Source organism: Ixodes scapularis, unplaced genomic scaffold (genome assembly GCF_016920785.2).
Source record: "Ixodes scapularis isolate PalLabHiFi unplaced genomic scaffold, ASM1692078v2 PGA_scaffold2__306_contigs__length_199485367, whole genome shotgun sequence".
Lineage (NCBI taxonomy): Eukaryota > Metazoa > Arthropoda > Arachnida > Ixodida > Ixodidae > Ixodes > Ixodes scapularis.
In genome coordinates, this window is record NW_024609857.1 from 15,780,870 (window position 1) to 15,800,588 (window position 19,719).

Genomic DNA, 19,719 nt, shown 5'->3' on the forward strand with positions numbered 1-19,719 from the left:
AAGGCGGTGATGCTCTCGTTGGGCCCTTGAGTCCTGGTACGCAGTAAGTCTTCGGCTCTCTCTCGGCGATGCTGGTTGACGAATGTCGCCTTCAGCTGGCTCTTGAAAATGTCCCAGGATGTCAACGAAGACTCGTGATTTTCGTACCAGCTTCTGGCAGTCCCCTCGAGCGAGAAATACACGTTTTGCAGCCGTTGCTCGTTGGTCCAGCTATTGTGGCGGGCGACGCGTTCGAATTGGTCGATCCAATCTTCAACGTCTTCGTGGAGTTCGCCGTGGAACGGAGCCGGTGTCCGAGGAGCGACGGGTAGGTAGACGACGGCAGGAGCGGCGGGGGTCTGCGACTGGTTGGCCATCGTCGGCTGCCTGGTCCTGGGTGGTAGAAGTCCGTATTCCGGGTTTAGCCCTTGGGTGCGGCGACTTGATCGAGTCTCGATCTGGTTTTCGTTGGGTCCTCGGGAGCTTGGGTTCGGACTTGTACTGCGGGAACTCGGAGGGCTGCGCTGCACGAACATGCGGTACCCCGCACCTCCACCAGAATGTCACGGGTGGTGACCAATAAACAAGAAATAAACAGAAATAAACAGAAATAAATGAGCGTTTAATGTGGCGAACTTGTGCCAAAAATAAAGAAGGCAACAGAAGAAAGCAGAGCGTCGCGGGCGTCGAAGTCGGCGTGTCAGCAGAATCGAGCGCTGGGGCGAGACTGACTCGACAAAGTCGCTGGCGGCCTCTTATCTAGAGTGAGCGCTATCTCGAAGTTTCGGCGGAGAAGGTTCGAGCGTAGCGCGCTCGGCGCGAGAATGAACATGCACATTCTGGAAAAACAAGAGCAGGGATAAACGATAGAAGTTATGTCAGTAGTAAGAATAAACGAGAACCTTCTACAAGTCCGTGACCTTGCGCGCGGCAATATGTAAGATGGTTTTAGTGACATGTTTTGCGAAACAAACACAGCCCAAATATTTTCCTACGAAGGAAGAAATTAAACATGGACAGAGATACGCTTTCACACAGGTACTGCTAGCTGTGCGGTGATAGTATAAAACGAGCGGAACGAGTTTTGACAGAATCTATCGCAGATTCTAGGGGGATACCAGCGTCTCAGATTGAACCTGCATATTCGAATTTGGCACGAAATGTAATCAGCAACTGTCTAGCAATCAACCTGTTGTAGTTCCTCTTAGAAACCGTGTCTCTAATTGCTTTATTACGTTAAAGCGGATTACTGTACTTACATGTATACCTGATTGCAGTATATGATATAATCGTGGTGAACTCCCCCGCAAGTGACGCCCCACAATTCTGCAATCTTTCACAAGCAAGGTAACTTCCCAATTCGTTTTCAATCGCATACTTCTCCCGGGACGATAGAAACGGAGTCTCTTCATTACGCTAATCGTGTTCAACGAACGTTCAATCCTGCTCCACTTCTTCGCGCCTCATGCTGGGGAACAAACTATACGGGAGGCTGACAGAATGGAGGCAGGAGGGGCGTACCTCCATCGCGCCGGTGTGAATTAGAGAAATGGCCTTCGTTTTAAGAGCGTCGAGCCTAGATCTCGATATTCGGAGGAAGAGTGGGAGAGACGCGATAAGAGAGAGGCGCCCCTGTCAAGCCGAGCGAACAACGAGCAGTGCAACCACTCAGGAAAAGGGGTCGCCATTTTTATCCAATTTACTCCCTCGCTGTACAGCCGCCTAGTCCTCCCTATATCACGTCGCTTTGTCGTAACAGTTCAGGTATAGGCACCCTGCCAAGGACCAAAGCTTCAACTGCAAAAACGCAAAACAACACCCCCCCCCCCCCCCCCCCCCCCCCAAAAGATGGTCCGGTTTTTGCTACAGCCTGCCACACAGACGCACTCTGACCCGGAACCGTTACTGGGACTCTAAGTGGAATGCGGCCGCAGAATGAACGAGCGCTTTCGCTCGTGAGGTCCGAGGGCGCACCATTTATCATTCTGCATAATAAGAAGAGCCGGCGAAGGGAGCGGCGACACTGGGGAGCGCCGAAAATATGGCCGCTCAGATGGAGATAAAAAAAGAGAGAGCACGTAAGACATTTCGTTATTTTTCTTTCTTTTCTTACAATTTTATGTACCTGGTTTTTTTTTTTTGTTGTTATTTTTTTACGAATTTTCGTTTGTCGACTTGGGACGACAAAGATGTTACCCACGTGGGTTTCGTCGAGCAATAACTTTTATGATTTTTTTTTTTTTTTTTACGTTTTTCCCGTTACACGTTTAGCTGATAATGAAAGAAGAATGGGGGTGGAGGCCGTAGAGTGTGTATCTGGGGCCGGGAAAGGAGGGGGGGGGGGGGGGGGGGCACCATGTATCGCTGTCCTAGCCTCCACTCGCCACGCTCCATCCTTTTCTTTTTTTTTTTCTTTTTTTTCATGGGGCTCACGAACGAACCAGGCACGTTGTTCCTGTTGAGAACCGCTGCACGTATGCGCCCCACGAGAGCAGCGATTTCGCTGAGATATGGCTGGACCTTGCTGTAAGGGTACGAATATAAATACGTACTCGTAGTTTAACAAAACACTTTTTCACGTCAGGTTCGAACGACGATAACAGTTACTGGATGCGCACTGAGCTATCCCGGAAACAGTCATGCAAGAGTAAGGGGAGTTGCAGCAAAAAAAAGGAACCGGGTTTTTCGGCCCGGATAAAGAAACTATGCATCATAGAAAGCTCGAACTCAGTGAGAATGTGGCTAGTGGTTGGGATATAGAAGGCGAAAGTCTGCATTAAAACATCATTGAGAAAAACAAATTTTTTTATGACAAGTATCGTCAAACCAAGACAGAAATTACATTGTAAACGCTCCTGCGATTTATATTGACACGAATAATAAACGATGAGGCAGGAGAAAACGGAATGACCTAAATATTTTAATGAAAGCAAACTTGTGCCATAAAACGAAAAAAAAAAGGAAAGAGCACAAGTCCAGAAAGCAGCAGCGAGCGTCGACAGCGGCAGCAGTCAGCGACGGTGCGTCGGCGTAACAGCTGGATATCGCGAGAGAGAATCAGTGAAAGGAATCGGCAATACAGCGCTCGTCATCTCCAATATTCGACCTAGAACGTTTGGGATAGAGCTAGGGCGAGATTGACTTAGGCAAGGTCATTCTGGCCTCCTCGTCGTTTACGCTCGGGGTTAGCGTGGAGGCGAATCTTCTAGATGAACGGATGAGCGTGTCTTTTCGATCATGCACGCGGCATTACTCCCCCCTTTAGAAGCGCATCGCCCCGATGCAACACAAAACAGAACAAAATAATTATAAGCTAAAAAATGTCATCTAAAAAACGTAAAGTCCTCAGTGCTACCGAGCGTTGAACGGCTTGAGTCGAACAACGTGAACCACATCAGGTCGTGGTCGACGCCAGAATGATGATTGCATTCCGTCGGGTACCACTTCGTAGTTTAGCTCCCCGAGGCGACGAAGTAGCTTGTACAATCCAAAGTACCGTTTCAACAGTTTTTCGCTGAGGCCGCGACGACGAATTGGTGTCCACACCCACACCCTGTCTTCAGGCTGGAAGTGAACGTGCCGACGACGAAGGTTGTAGCAATTAGCGTCGACACGCTGCTGGTCTAGAATCCGGAGTCGTGCGAGCTGGCGGACTTTTCCGGCCCGTTGAGCAACCACCTGGGCCGCTGGGTGTCGTCGCTACAATCGTCAGCTGGCTCGTGGGCAGCATCGCGTCCAGAATGTTCGTTACTTTCTGAGTATGTACCATCTGGAAAGGTGTAACTCCAGTGGTCTCTTGAACTGCCGTGTTGTAACCAAACGTGACGTAGAATAAGACCTTGTCCCACGTCTTGTGCTCCACGTTGACGTAAATGGCGATTACGTCGGCGACGGTCTTGTTTAGTCGCTCCGTCAGCCCGTTGGTCTGCGGGTGGTATGCCATGGTTCGACGGTAGTCGGTGTGGCCCAGGCGGAGTATCTCTTGTGTCAGTTGCGTCATGAACGATAAACCTCGGTCTGTAACCAGGACTTGGGGAGCGCCGTGTTGGAGGACGACGGACTCGACGAAGGACTTGGCTACTTCCACCGCGGTTTCCGATGGGAGTGCTTTTGTCTTGGCATACCGGGTGCGATAATCCGTTGCCACGATTACCGAACGGTTTTCCTGCGTCGACGGCGGGAAAAGTTTAAGCAAATCCATTCCAATCTGCTGGAACGTTACAGTCGGTGGCGCAATCCGCTGCAAAAGGCCTGCCTGTTTCGTCGGCGCTTTGTTCCGTCGCTAGCGTGGCACGTTCATGTGTGGAGGTGGACAGTCGTCGGAAGCTTGGGCCATTTGTACTTGTCTTGAATCCTTGCGAGAGTCCTGCTGTAGCCAAGGTGAACAGATGTCGGGTCATCGTGGCCGGTTTGGAATATCTCCTTTTGAAGACTAGTAGGGATTACCAGGAGCCACGTCGAGTTGCTATTCCCGAAGTTCTCCTTGTAGGAACACCTTGCAGGACGGCGAATGTTGGTCAGGCACGCGAGGAGGCTCGGGGAATCGTACCCCCTCGTCCCTCAAAGTGGTCAATCAGTGCGCGCAGTTCAAGATCGTCCCGTTGGCACGCTCAAAAAAACTGGGTTGTGTGTATGTTTATACAGCCTAGAGCTTGGTCTGCCTCAACGGGCGACGAGCTTCCCAGTTTTAGATGGGCAATTTAGCCAGTGCAGTACAACCACAATCCTGGGGTCTTTAACGTGCATCACGCATTGATACACGACCGCACGCCGGTAAGATGCTCATCCAGATCAAAATGGGCAGGGGTGAGAATTGAACCCTGGGGTACTATGTTGCGCTTTTTGCACTCCCAGGAGACTTGTAAGAAGGAAGTGACGTCAACGACTAGAGCAAACGCAGATTGGATGTTGACAGAAGAAAACAAAATCAACATCCAATCTGCATTTGCTGCGTTGTTGACGTCACTTCCTTCTCTCTAGTCTCCTGGGAGTGCAAAAAGCGCAACATAGCCCCCCAGGAATTGGCTGGCACACTCACTGCGCCAAGAACTCGATCATCGTCGTCGTCCTCGTCGTCATCTTCTTTGGTACAGCCGGTAGCTGACTCGATGGGGGCTCTAAACAAGCAGTCGGTGTCGCTGTGCTTTCGGCCTAACTTGTAGACCACGGTCCGGCCGTACTCTTGAAGTCGTAGGCATCGAGCGAGGCGTCCCGATGAGTCCTTCAAGCTCGCTAACCAGCATAGCGAGTGGTTATCGGTGACCATTCTAAAACAGGCCCTTATAAGTATGGGCGGAATTTCGTGATAGCCTAGAAAACGGCAAGATATTCCTTCTTGGTCGTCGAGTAATTTTGTTCCGCGTTCGACAACGTCCGACTAGCGTAGCCGATCACGCGCTCTGTACCACCTTGTCGTTGGACCAGTACTGCACCGAGTCCTGTATTTCTGGCGTCCGTGTGAACTTCTGTTTCGGCTGATTTGTCGAAGTGTCCAAGAATCGGTAGCGACTGGAGTCGAATGCCTGTAGTTGTTGTTCCCCCCATTCGAAGTTCATGACGTCTTTTGTGAGGTGCGTGAGCGGCGCAGAAAGCTTGGCGAAATCCCGAACGAATCGCCTGTAGTACGCGCAAAGCCCAAGGAATCTTCGGAGGGCCTTCTTGTCAGTGGGTGGTGCAAATGCCGCTACGGCGCGAGTCAAGGTCAGGACAAACACCTTCGTTGCTCACAACGTGACCAATGAACTTCAGTCCGCCGCAGGCGAACCGGCACTTTGTCAGCTGGAGGGTGAGTCCGGCGGTTTTTATTTCTTGAAGAAGGGCCCGAGGGCGTCACAAGTGCTCGTTGAAGTTGGCCGAGAACACTACGAAGTCGTCAAGGCAGACGAGACAGCTCTGCCATTTGAGGCCTGCCAGTACGGAATTCATGATTCGCTGCAAAGTTGCTGGCGCTGTGCACAGTCCGGAGGGCATCATCTTAAACTCGTACAATCCATCGGGCGTAACGAAGGCAGTCTTCTCTCAGTCCCGTTCGTCAACTTGGATTTGCGAGTAGCCACTCTTCACGTCCATCGACGAGAAGTATCGGGAGTGGCGCAGCCGCTCCAGTGTACGTGTCGTCGATGCGGGGTAGCGGATGCACGTCTTTCTTCGTCACCGCGTTGAGTCGCCGGTAATGTACGCAGAGTCGAAGCGTTCCGTCCTTCTTTTTCACCAGTACGACTGGGGAGGCCCACGGGCTGCTTGACGGCTAGATAGTGTAGTCGTTGAGCATTTCTTGCACTTATTCATGAATTGTCTTTCTTTCCTTTGGGGAGACCCGGTACGGCGGCCGATGGGAGCGCATCCTCGCTGGTAACGATGCGATGTATCGCTACAGTTCTCTGGCGCACTTTCGACGTCGTCGGAAAGCAGTCCCTCAATTCGGCGAGAAGGTCTCTGGGCTGTCGTCGTTCCGTATCACTGAGATTGGGGTTACGTCGAGCTGCGGCGGCGGTGTATTGTATACGGCTAAGATGGCGAGGGTTCACTGGAGATCGCTGCGATCTCGGCGGCGTTCCGGAGTTGCTCGACGTGGCCTAAAGCGGCACCTTTCCTGAGGTGCTGCGCCTTCCGCCGAAAGTTCGTCTCGAGGGCCACAGTACGGCCATCCTGCAGCAATGTTGTGCAACGCCTACTCCTTTCACGAGAAGCAGTTGAACGTTGCCTTCGAGAAGAACTTCCCCCCAGGCGACTGCATCGGTCACGACGGGCACAAGAAACTCGACCGCGGCGGCAGGTTCACGTGGTCCCCAATGACTCGGACTGCGGCTGGCGTCGTTTTGGATCCCTCCGGAGGTATATGAGACGGGCTTTTGAAGCGTCAAACTGTTTCCTGCAAGGTCGATCACGGCACCGTATTCTCACAGGAGGTTCATGCCAAGGATGACGTCTCTCGCACAGTCCTGAAGGACGACGAACTTGATTGGACAGGTCTCCCCATAAATTTATACAAGAGCAGTGCACCTCCCAACAGGTGTGATGAGGTGTCATCCGGCTTTGCGTATATTTGCGAGTCATCCCAGGGCATCGTGACTTTCCGAAGGCTTCCCACTCAAAACGGAGTAATCTGCTCTGGTTTCTACAAGTGCCGACGGCGTGGCCGCCGACGACAACGTTGAGGTTGATGGACACCGTTGCAGAATCGTCGTTCCGATGCTCGTCGTCGTCCGATGTTCTTAAATGCATAGGCATGCGCACAGGGCGGGGGGGGGGGGGGGGGGAGGGGGGGGCGGCCGCCCCCTCTAATCATCTAGGGGGGGGGGGGGGGGCGCAAAGTTGGCCCGACTCGAGGCGCGACGGCGGCATAAAACACCGACGCCAAAGTTCCCTCCCTCTAGTGCGCGCAACGAAAAATACAACCATAAAAATACGCCGCGACGCAGTCAGTCATCGAACAGTTCGCGACAAAATCGCGTAGAATTTTCCTTTAGACTTTTCAAGATTGGGGAAAAGTACTATATCTCCCACGTGCTACACATTTTTAGTAATCTGGTCATAAAATATTTTTACCACCACATAACATATCCATTAGTTTGTATGTTTGTTGAGCATGACACCACTGTAATGACACAATGCGTGCGAGTTATCTTGTTGTTTCTATTACATGTTTCTATCAAGCGCCAGAAAGTAAGATTATCAACTGTACATTTGGATGCTCAGAAGAAAAAAAATGGCATGTCATAGCGTTTATCTTCAATGATTACTAAATATTGTAACTTGCTGTTTCTCGTATTTTTAATCTGCGGTATATTCTCGTGCTTTTAAGCGTTGCTATTACGTTGTGTATTGGGCGGCGTTTTTCGTCCTCTGCATGAACGTTGCAGACGCCATTTGACAGCTTTCGCCATCTGTAGGTGCACCATGCGTTTGCCCTGTATGTATACTATTTTTTCCATACTAGCAGAGTCACGTTGAGGCAATATTTTTAAATATTCTGTGCTGTTAAAGATGGCACATGTTAAGTATTTTTCTCTAGTTTAGAAAGAATACAAATTCTTTGTACGCGCGTTGTGTCACTGACGCCTCAGCTGCGCAGGGACTGTCTTTCTTTGCGGACGTTTCACAAGTGAAACCTACTGCTTAATAATATTTTGTATATGTTACAATTCAATATTGTTGAAATAAACGTTTCATAACCATATCTCGTCTCAGCACTACAATATGAGCGTAAGGACATCGGTGAGAGTGCGTTGATAGAAGGGGGGGGGGGGGGGGGCGCTCTGGGGAAACCTCGCCCCCCCTAATGAAAAATCCTGCGCACGCCTATGCTTAAATTATCTTTCTGACGGTCGTCTTCGGCAACTCCGCCTTCAGGAGTTGCCGCGCTTAGTTTCGACGACTAGGTTGGGAGACAGGCCCTTCCGACGGGACCTACGAAGTGGCGACGCCGGACGTCGCGGCGACGGCGAACGGGATCCCCGGGGGAAAGCGGGTGCTGGTGACGGCGGACGATGCAGGTACTCCTCGTTGTCTCGCGGTCGTTCTGCGCTCCTTGGGCGGGGGCTTTCGGTGCGAACCCACGAAGCCCAAGCTGCCGGTAAGGGCATCGCCAGTGCACATGGGCGGCTTTCCCGTAGTGTTGAGCGTCGGAAGGGCCGTTCGCCACACGTCGATTTTTCTCGGCAAGGCTCGCTCTGGCCGGACGGACTTGTTCTTCCCGGCGTCGAGGATGCTGCGGCGTTGAATTGTCCAGTTGGGATGGCGCCTGGTACCGACGGGTAGCAGGCGGCTGTCATCGGGCCTTGGTGGCGTAACGTCGGCTTCTCTGGCGTCACCACGGGGATGGGAGCCTCTGGTTGGAGCGCACAATGAGCCTCTTGGCGGACAGCCTCGGCGACGGAGAGGGATGCCGGAGGACTGGCGACAGGCAGCAACTTTTGGAGTTCCTCCCGGACGACGTCGCGGATCATACCTGGCGCAGGTTTTCGATACCGACACCGTCGACGTCAAAGCGAGATGTTTGGGAGACGGTAAAGGTCGATGCACCGGCGAGTCTTAAAAAAGGACCGGCTCTGGACGAGCGCTCGCTCGATCTCTATCGGATGTTCCCGGGATATCCTAAAATATTCTGTCCAGTGGAAATTGGCTCAGATTAGTGCTTTGACTGGTTTACGACATATCTGGGCTAGAGTAGAACGGATTCAGGCATGCCATCCGAATATCCGAAATCGGCCTGCAGAGGGATTCCATTTCGGATGTCCAGCGAATATGCGATTTTGTTCGCTTTGACGTTCTGTCGGATAAACTGGGGATGTTCGTCCGACGTATACGGATGTCTCACGAATGTTTGATATATCTGAATCGGATGTCTATCGGACGTTCACGGGATATCCGAAGAAATTCTGCTCAGTAGAAATTGGCTCAGATTAGTGCTTTTACTGGTTTACAACATATCTGGGCTAAAGTAGAATGAATTCAGGCGTACCATTCGAATACCCGAAATTGGCCTGCAGAAGGATCCCATTTTGGGTGTCCGACAGACATGCAAATTTGTTACCTTTGGCACTCTGACGGATGTCCTAGGGACGTCCGTCGGACGGCTACGGATCTTTTGGGGACGTCCGAATATCTTGAGCGGATATCTATCGTATGTCCAATGAACATCCAGTGGTTTGTTGTGAAGGTTCCAGCTGGAACAGCAACAGGTCCAGGTGGCATTCCAATCAGACTAATAAAGGCCTTAGGTAAAGCAATGAAATTAGAGCTAAAACAAGTGATAGACCAAATAATTAAAGGGGGAGGTACCCAATTATTGGAAACTAAGCAAGATGAGACTAATACATAAAGGCAAAGGTGATAAAGATCATATCGTCCAATAGTAACTTTAGTCATATACAGGCTAGCTATGCAGATAGTGAAAAGAAGAACGGAAGAGTGGGCAGAAAGCTCACAGATACTGGGTGAGCTCCAAAATGGTTTCCGAAAAGATAGAAGGCTTGAAGATAACTTATTTGTAGCTACCCAATGCATAGAAATAGGAGCGACAAACCATATAGTATATCATTTTTAGATACTAAGGGGGCATACGACAATACGAGTCAGGAAAAACTCTGGGAACTGATGAGGAGGTGTAAGCTAGATGCAGATTTGATTAGATTCTTGAAAGAGGTGCATGCAAATAATAAGGTGGTTATAAAGTGGGAGGCAGAAACTAGAGAACCTGCAGCAATAGAAAGAGGGCTTGGACAGGGTAGTCCTCTGTTACCACTGCTCCTAATGGTATATCTGAGTGAATTGGAAAAAAAGGTTAGAGCAGAGCAATTTGGGATTTGGTCTGATATATGTTGAGAGAGGGAGTAAAGTAAACCAAGTCGTAAGTGTACTGATGTATGCAGACGACATTGTACTTATAGCAGATAGCCGGGAAATATTGGACAAACTAATTGGAACATGTGGAGGGGAGGGCGACAAGCTTGGTCTGAACTTTAGTAGAGAAAAATCTGGAGTGATGTTTTTTAATGACGAAAAGGGGGACCCGCAGAGAACTCAGAACTTAGAAATAGACCATGTAGATAAGTACATATATCTGGGGTTCTGGATGAGACAGGGAAAGAAATATATAGGGGAACTTGGGGAAAATATAATGGAAAAGGGGAAAAGAAATTCGGCTATTACGAGTAGTTCAGGGCATTTGGAAAGGAGTCTTAGTGCCAGGTTTGTCATTTGGTATAACGCGGTGTTGTGCTTGCGGTCAAAGGTTGAGACAAGCTTGGAGGTCAAACAGAGAAGTGCGGGCAGGTTGGCACTGGGTGCGCATGGGAACACGCCAAATAAAAGGGTACAAGGGGGCATGGACTGGTCATCTTTTGAGAGTAAAGAGGCTATCATCAAAGTGAAATCCGACCAAAGGCTAACAAAAATGGAGGACGCACGATGGGCGAGGAAGGTGTACAAGTATTTATACGTGAAGAGTTTGAATACAAAATGGACGAACCGAACGAGAAAGCTAAAGTTTAAATATCTGCCTATTAGGGAGGAGACTGAGCTGAACACAATGGTAGATAAGGGCGTAAAACAAGCCGAAAGGAAATTTTTGAGGGAAAGGATGCAAGGAAAATCAGCTTTGACAATTTGTAGGTCACATAAGCAGGAAATAAAAAAATAAGTTTTTTTTTTCTTATAATTTACGGGGTAGTTCCTTACTATTTGAGGCTAGAACGTGGTTTTTAACAACCAAAACGTAGGGCTAAAATCGAGAAAATGAACAGATTATGTGTTTTGTGCCAAAATGAGAACGAAACAAAGGAGAATCTGGTTTTAAAATGTGCGGGGCTTCGTCCTGCTCTCCCGGAGGGGGCAGCTGATTTGGCGGGAGCGCTAGGGTTTGCGGACGAGGATGGAAGAATGGAAGGAAAAATGAAAGACGTTTACAAATCTCTGTAATTCGAAACTAGAGCGCAGCACTTGAGGAGGAGGAGGGAAGGGTACGGAGGAGAGGGTATGCCCCTTCTCCTCCTCCATACAGTCCCCTCCCCTCCCCCTCCTTTCCTCCTACTCTCCTTATGCCGCTGATCAAATTGTTCATAGGTGACGTGACACGAAGTCGTGACGTCCTTTTCCCCGCTACTGTGTTGGTGTTGAGGTCACGTGACGTCAATTTCCCCGCTACTGTGTTGGTGTTGAGGTCACGTGACGTCAATTTCCCCGCATAATTTGGTGGGAAAACTTCCCCGCTAAATTTAGCGGAAAAAATGCTCCCGCTAAACTTGGCGGAAACATTTGTCCGCTAAATTAGCAGAGAAATCTTCCCGCTCATTTTGGCGGGAAAACGTCCCAAAATGTAACGCGCGCGGTTCCGCCGACGCCGCTCAACCCGGAAACGGGTGCCTGCGCTCTAAAACGTGTTACGATCACAAAGAGGATATTAGAAAACGGGTGGATACAGCTAGGGAAAATGATATAAGGAAGAACAATTAGCGCAGCTGGGGGACAGGAGAGACAGAGGAATATTATGTGGGGACTCCCTCCGCTCTCGCGTGGCTGCGGCCCAAAGTCTCACACTTGTCCCCCACTGGGTTTGGTTCAAGGAGGAACACCGACAAGGTTGACCAGAGGAAAATTGGCGACTCCCTCGCCCGGGGGAGGAGGCGCAAAAAAGGAAAAAAAATGCTTATTTATTTATTTATTTGTTTTTTTGCCTAAATTTTTAAAGGTTTTTTTTTATATTTTACTTGTCTAGGAGTGCTAGGTGGCGCAAGCTACCGCCCGATATAAAGGGAGCAATCAATATTCATTCATCTATCCATCATTATTCCATAGAAGTATGAAATGGCGGCGGCTAACAAATCCGATACTTCTGGCGGCCAAATATCTTCGAATAGTCCTCATCAGCTGCAGATTACAGACTTCTTTTCTGCCGACGGAGATGTATCGGGAAGTACCAATACGCACCGGACCATGTGAGTTTGACTCATGTTGCCAAACGTTTAAGAAGAATGCAAAATGTCCCAGAAGCCGGGACTCGTCATGACAAACTACACCGACTTTATATGACAATTTAATCAGACGTTTCGTCTCCTAGAAGAATGGATAGTTGGGCGAGTCGGCAGGAAATTCATCGTGGAAACAGTGCGAAAAGACGAGGACGTAGAAAAAACACGAAACGCGCGCTGGCGTCTCATACAGGAGACATCAGTGAAGCTAAGTTGGCGGGAATAAGATAAGAGTAACACCAAACAGAAACGCTTTTTAAAGAGGTCCGTGTACGCTTCACGAAGGGGGCCGCGTTTGGAGGTCGGTTCGCCATTTCTTTTCTCCTGTATCCGTTCTTCCTTTGTTCAGCTGGTTCCACGTGAGATGTGTTCTAACCTAGTAGCTCAGCTCATTCCTGTAATAAATGGTCATCTAGTTCCGTCTCTGCCCTAGTGGCATGAGTGGCCTTCGCCTCGCCCCGCTTGTGTTCTTTCGTATGGGGGGGAAAGGGGGGGGTTTCCTAGTTTTGAAACAATGTCCCATAGTTTAAGATGAGGTTTGAAAGCTGCTCGAATGTCTAAAGGGGCGAGGGCGCTGCGAATAGACTCAGAAATACCTTTAATATTCTGAATTGTTACTTGTGTCCAGCCTAACATGTCTTCCAAAGACACAATCATGATGCAAATGAAGGTTATTAAGAATACATAGTTCCCACGTGACGTCACTTCCTCTACTTCCGCCCGCCGGCGCCATCGCCAGGTACTGAGAAGCAGATGCGGACGCTGCCACCGCCACATATGCGCCGCTCAATTGCTACTTCGCTACGGAATTTGTATCGCCTGTACAGCGCGATGGCGAAAGCCATTCGCCATAAGTTCTGCCCTTTTGAAGAGCTTTTGGGCCCCACACGGCGTACGGCATCGATCCGTACACGCTATGCGTCGCCGACGCATAGCGTATGCTTTGCGTCAGCGCGGACACCGCTCCAGATGCGGACGTGCAGCCAGCTATGACGCATGTGGACATAATTAACTACCTGGTTTTGTCAACGAACTATGTGTCGCTGCAACAGATGAAGGCCTTCAAGGCCCTGAATGCCCACAACTATTTCAAGACTAGATGGGTGAAGAGCCTGACAGCGATACATCTCCCACCGAAGCGTATCGTCGTGCTGAGCGAGGCAAGTTGACAGGCAATAAAACAAGCGTCTTTATGAGAGCCGAAGGTTTGCCTGCAAACGAACAGGTGTGTCCATACTTGCCGCATTAAACTTCGCAGCATCTTAGCTGGAGAGGCTCGGCGCCACAGCTGCAACACCATCGACACAAGTGTGCTACAAACACTGCACAATTACAGAAACGCTGCAAGAAAGGTAAAAGCACATCCCTGCAGCGTGACGTTACCAGACACCGAACACTGCCCCGCGGCCGCTATGGCAATGCGCACAGGATGCGAACAGAAGCCTCCAGCAATCTATGCACAGTTGAGCAACATATTTCTCAACGGTAATGAAGTGACGATCGCAGATATGGACACTTTTGATGTGCGCAAGCAAGCCAGAGGCTTCAGCGTTTCTTGGACAGCAGCTTTGTACGCTCACACTGTCGCATTATTCCCTTTGGCAAACGGTGCACCGCTGCATTTGGCTCCGTGTTACTTGCTTCTGCTTTGGCAGCCGAACATTGCGCACATCGGCATGACGGTACCACTGCGACCACGATTGCACACCAGAAAAAGAAACATGCACTGTGTGCGCCGTAAACGCTGTAGCGAAGCAGCCAACGCTGTAGCGGCCAACATTGCCGGCGCTGATCCCGAAAGCGGAACTGTGTCAGTACCTGGCAATGGCACTGACATATCCCATAAGCCCTGGCTGTGACGTCCGTGAAAACTATGTAGTATATAAGTAGCGTTTCCTTAAAATTAGAGATTAGTTTTCGTAAAACAAGCAAACTGTAGACACCGTGCTCTTATTGGAAGTGTGCGACAAGACAGTAGCGCCAAAATGCAGTGTCTAGATGAATTATTTTACATAGACCATGGCCGGACAGGCATAGTCATCCAGTGTAGCAGCCAACCTTAGTTTATAGTTAATGTCAACTTGCCCAAGCACTCAAAAACACAGTTGGCGCAAACTTTTTTCTTTTTTTTTCGCAAGACCCAAAAATTTAGAAGACAGATCCCCTCCATGTGCTGGCGAAAAATGTGCCAATCATCTCAATCACAGTATGTCTACTTGATCTGCCAGCGAGCAAAGAGCAATATGGAGAAAAAAAGTAGTTAGCACATAAATTTTATCAATTACTGGCACTGGTGAATGTCGTGCGGTAAGGACTTCAGAAGCGTTGAACACACAGACGCTTCATAGGGGCACCTTTCAGCGCAGATAAACGAAAAGGTATGCTGCCTCCGCTCACAATTGTGGGACTCACAAATCCAAACTTCGATCAACTCCGGCAGGTTGAATGATGGAAAATACATCCGGAGCAAGCTGGACAAGGGTAGGTTTCGAATGTCAAGGTGCCAAATCTTTACTCCGTGGCTAAAGGAAGAAAAACTGCCGCAGGGAGGTGCAGAAGTGGAGGAGACGCTGCGGGCATATTAGAAAAAGTCGGAGCAGGCAGTGCTTCGCTATGCGGCGTGACGCGGAAGCTGTCACCGGTGGCACTGCTAAGGCGGAGCGGTGCGCCCCCCATAGGCGTCGCACGTTTTCAATAAGACTGTACGGCCGCCCATTTGGTCACCAAATTGAAGATGTCGTTTGATCCAAGTAGCCATATGAAAGTGTCACTTAAATTTCAGACCTATCATACGATAGGTACAAAAGTATTTACTACAGAATGGAATTAGTTGTGACTCTGCAATAATGGACCCCTTTTTTCCCTGTCCCCTTCCCTAGCATCGGGGCTCTGGGCAACGAGGCACTTCGAGAGTATGCTGCCTACATTAACCAGCTGTGCGGTGGCAAGTCAACTCCTGGCACGGTCTACAGCAAACTCCGCGTTACAAGAAGCAGCGTGACGTCGAGAATAATTGGCCAGTACCTCGCCTGCACCGGTGGCGAGACCACATGCCATCTCCTGCAAGATCTCACAATCTGGAATGAATTCCTTATGCTCCTAAATGTAGAGCTGAAAGAGTTGACACCCAGGAAGCTGGGAGTGGTTTCCCTAGGCAGCAGCTCAAGGGGGGAATGGAGGAACTCTGATCATTACCACTCTTCCATCCTACTCCACTGGCTTCTCAAAGAGCACCACTGCATCAAGACCCTCCAACTCCAACAAGCGGTCGACCAAGAGAATTCCCAAATCCTCTTCGATGCTCTGCGTCTTAATAGTGGCCTGACTCGCCTCAACTTGAATGATTGTGGCTGGCCTGGAGACTCTTCAATGCAGTTGATTACTGCGGTCCTGACAATGACTCAGCTTGAAGAACTTGAGTTAACGAAAGTGAATGTGACCAGTGATGCATTAGTCTATCTTGCAGATGCTCTTGAAGGAATGAAGCATTTGAAGTCACTTGCTATTTATTTCATTGATGGGGCTGGACATTACATGAAACCTCTTTTGCAGGGCTTGAGCAAGAATGTGACTGTCAAAAGTCTGCAAGTCGATTATTATTGTTTTGCCCCTGGCAATGACAAAGTATTTGGAGAGTACCTTGCACATAATGCAATACTAGAGAACCTGATTATTGAGCACGACTACTATGGCTGTCATTACGCAGTAGTTAATGTAAGTGCCCTGGCCAGTGCATTAAAAGTGAACAAGGTCTTGAAGAAGCTACGCCTCGGTGGTTTTGACCATGAAGTGTCAAGAATAAAACAGTTTGTTGAGGCAATGACCAAGAACAGTACACTCCAACACTTGCACTTTTCTGGTCTTCATTGGGACTTCGATGCAAACATTTTTGCTGAGCTCATTGAAAAAAACACTGGTCTTTTGGAACTTGAGGTTTCAAATTCCATTCCCTGTTCCGTCGCCCCAGTAGCAGCTGCTATTGCCCAAAATGTGTCCATGCGAAAGCTTACCCTTAAGTTATCGGTTGCAACCCATGAAAAGGCAAAACTATTCCTTGAGGCGTTGGCAAGCAACAGGACTCTTGAACTAGTTACTATTGGTGATGTCGATGAGACATCAGTCTTGGACGTATATAAACTCTTGCAAGAAACTGGAACTGAAGCACGAGTGGAGTTTTGGGCAGCTTTTGAGGAGCCCTTGTGTCTTGCAAGCACCCTGAAGGACTGTCCAAAGCTGACCGACATCAGTTTCGAATCATGCGAAGATCTTGAACCGCAGCTATTGTTAGGTGGATTGGAGCAACTCGCCTCTTGCCGCCATATCGTTAAGCTCTGGCTTGCATTAGATGAAGACATTGGCAGCGATTGTGCAAAGTCCCTCGCTAGCCTCCTTTCCTCAACAAAGACTTTGAAGGAGTGCCATCTAAGACTTGAGACGACTACACAAATAACAGACATTCTTCTGGGTGGCCTGTCTTGCAACAGAAGTATCTCATTAATGTTTCTTGAGTACTGGTCCTTCCGGCACTGTCACGTTGGCTTGCTTACAGCAATGTTGGAAGGAAACATGGTATTACGGGATATGACTCTGGAGTCTTCTGATGACCAGACGTCCTTGTCGGTACTAGAAATGCTACCGCATTGTCTCCTCAAGAACTACTCGTTACTCAATGTGGGTATGAATATGTGCCTCGAGTTTAAAAGATGCATGTTTGAAGTCCGGGACATCTTACGAAGAAACCTCTCATTTTTGAACCGTGCAGCAGAGTTTGTGATGGGCCTGCACAGCAAGCATTCTGCCAATGCATTTGAGTGCCTCTACGAAAGCGAGACCTTAGCTTCGAAGGTGCAAGACCTTACTTCTGAGACTGCATCTGAGGTGCAGCAGAGGATCAGAAAAACCGCAGCTTACCTGAACGTAAACTTCCTAGCCATCGTGGGTGTTGTTGCGGATACTGTGACGTGCAACAGGAGTGACCAGGTACAGTTTGATCAACTGGGACTGGACAACTGGTTGAAGATTCGCTCTTATTTGAGAGTTTCTGACATCCGAGACCAAGGTACAACAAAGTGTTCTGTAACTTCTACCAGGTGTAGCCGCAAACGAAAGTTGTGTTGATGCTGTTAAGACCCAAAGAATGACGCTTACTGTGTGCGGAAAGACCATTCATTGTGCTTTGATTCTCTTTGTAAGTATGTATTGTTAGTCGGTTTTTATGTGAACATACTGATTTTAAGGATAGCAATAAAGGTTTCACTTGAAAGAAACAAATTACTGTCCAGCCACTGCAATCAGTTAGACATACTTGTTTTCCTGCAACCACAGAACCTCCGTGTCATCACAGCTTATTGTCGAGCACAGTTTCACATTCATTTTCTCTCCAGAGAAGCAAAACTATTGCATATGCAATAGTTTTGTAGTTGTCACAAAGTGCAGATCATGAAGGTGTATGGTGGACTGTGAAAGCCTCCGGAGGTTAAAAATGTAATTTTCGACTCTGATTAGCATAGAGGGCCTTTCCACAGTGATGACATATAATCTCATATTTCTAGGTAGCAAGAATTTCTACTGTAAAACATTAGCGATGTACATGCTACTACACAAATTGATTTCTTGATTTTTCTTGTGACTCCACATGCTACTACACAAATTGATTTCTTGATTTTTCTTGTGACTCCACAGGCACATCATTTTTAAGATTAATAAAAAAAAAACCGCCTGCTTAAAAAGAGGTACCTTTTGTCTGCAATGGATGAGCATTTCATGAGATGACAGAAAACCTCTTCAGTTGGGGGGTCTGTATCATTTCGTTGAAACATCTTTTGTGAGCAACTCTTCATGGACACATTTTGTCGACACTGATGTTTCATGGACACATCAGGCATATACTCCTGCAACATTTTGTCGACAATATATATTTTTCTATACTAAGTAGTTTGAATAACTGGCTTCATTCCATTTGCTGGAAACATGCCGGAACAAAAGTAGACTTGCCCAGGCAGCTCCGATAGAGCAAAAAACAAAATCGCGAGTCATAATCCTAGCCTTTCAAACACACTGCGCTATGCGCAGACACCCCTTACTACGCTAGGCGAAACTTCAGTATGACCTCAGGCCTCGTTGGAATCCGCCAAGAGGTATCCGCAAGGTAGGCTAGCTACCATCTGGATGCCAGTGACCGAGGTGATGTGTGCAGGAAGACGCTTCCGATGAAACGTTGCAAGGTGTGTCTAGGAAACAAATGCGGGAACGTTTCAATGAAACGTTGCAGGGTTGATGAAACGGACCGTCGAGAAAACTGTTCAACAAAACTACTGTTCTTTCATGCACACTTGCTTTAAATATTGGAAGGACACTCCTCTTGGGGTTTTATTCTGCTGCAAGGCCACATACTCGACGCTGCTCAAATATGTGTAAAATGTGCCTTGTTTGCAATTCTTTTGTATGCTTGAGCATCATCAACCCAGCAATACAGGATGGAGGAGAGTAACTAGAAAACTCGGAACGTTTTGGGTGGTAGAAGCAAATATGAGATGTGGGTATGTGGCTATGCACACTATTGTTTTTTTCATTTATAGTTGGAGTGAATGGAAGGGGGTAGCCGCCCGGTTGAAAAACTTCAGCTGTTTTAGCCAAACTTCTTTATTCCTTACGCCAGATACTCTGTCCATCTGGCATTTCACTTTCAGCCTGATTGAAATTTGTTAAGTCCAGAATCTACCAGTTTTCGAAATCACTAGTTCAGGGGTTTCTGGCATGATATAAGATGTGAGCACATGCTCAAATGAGCGTGTACTTTCTCCCGACCTAGGAAGATGCCTTTTGCACCTATTGCGGCTTATCTTTTGTCCTCAAGTTTGTTCAAAAAAGTTTGCATCATCTCCTTTGGAGTCGTTTCACACGGGTCCCTATCGTTTCGTCGAAACACCTTTTGTGGACACACGGTTTGTCGACACTATGTTTCGTGGACAACGTATTGTTTTGCTAATCCACTTAAAGCTAACACGTGATTGACTGACGTGTGCTTACCCAAGCCTTAGGCCCCCGGCCTCTTTCTCTCCCCCCCTAACCAAGTGAGACGCAAAAATATTGTTGCGAAAACAGCAGTGTTGTGTTCTACAAAACGTCACAAGGTCTGTCGATGGAACGAATGCAGGAAGCCTTTCAATGAAACAATCTGTATGAAACATTCAACAAACTGATTGGCACCGGTTTCACATGGCCTACCTTGTTGCTCAGGGTTAAGGTGTTCTAAAGGGGGTGGTGTGAA

At 48.5% G+C, this 19,719-nt stretch overlaps 1 protein-coding gene across 1 annotated transcript; it reads left to right on the plus strand.

Moving 5' to 3' along the window:
- The first annotated feature begins 12,264 nt into the window (after positions 1-12,264).
- LOC115326745 lies at positions 12,265-18,178 on the plus strand. The gene is made up of 2 exons (XM_029987691.3): positions 12,265-12,416; positions 15,329-18,178. Exons 1-2 carry the CDS (start codon positions 12,286-12,288, stop codon positions 17,565-17,567), a joined length of 2,370 nt encoding a protein of 789 aa, XP_029843551.2. The 5' UTR covers positions 12,265-12,285; the 3' UTR covers positions 17,568-18,178.
- The last annotated feature ends 1,541 nt before the right edge of the window (positions 18,179-19,719 follow it).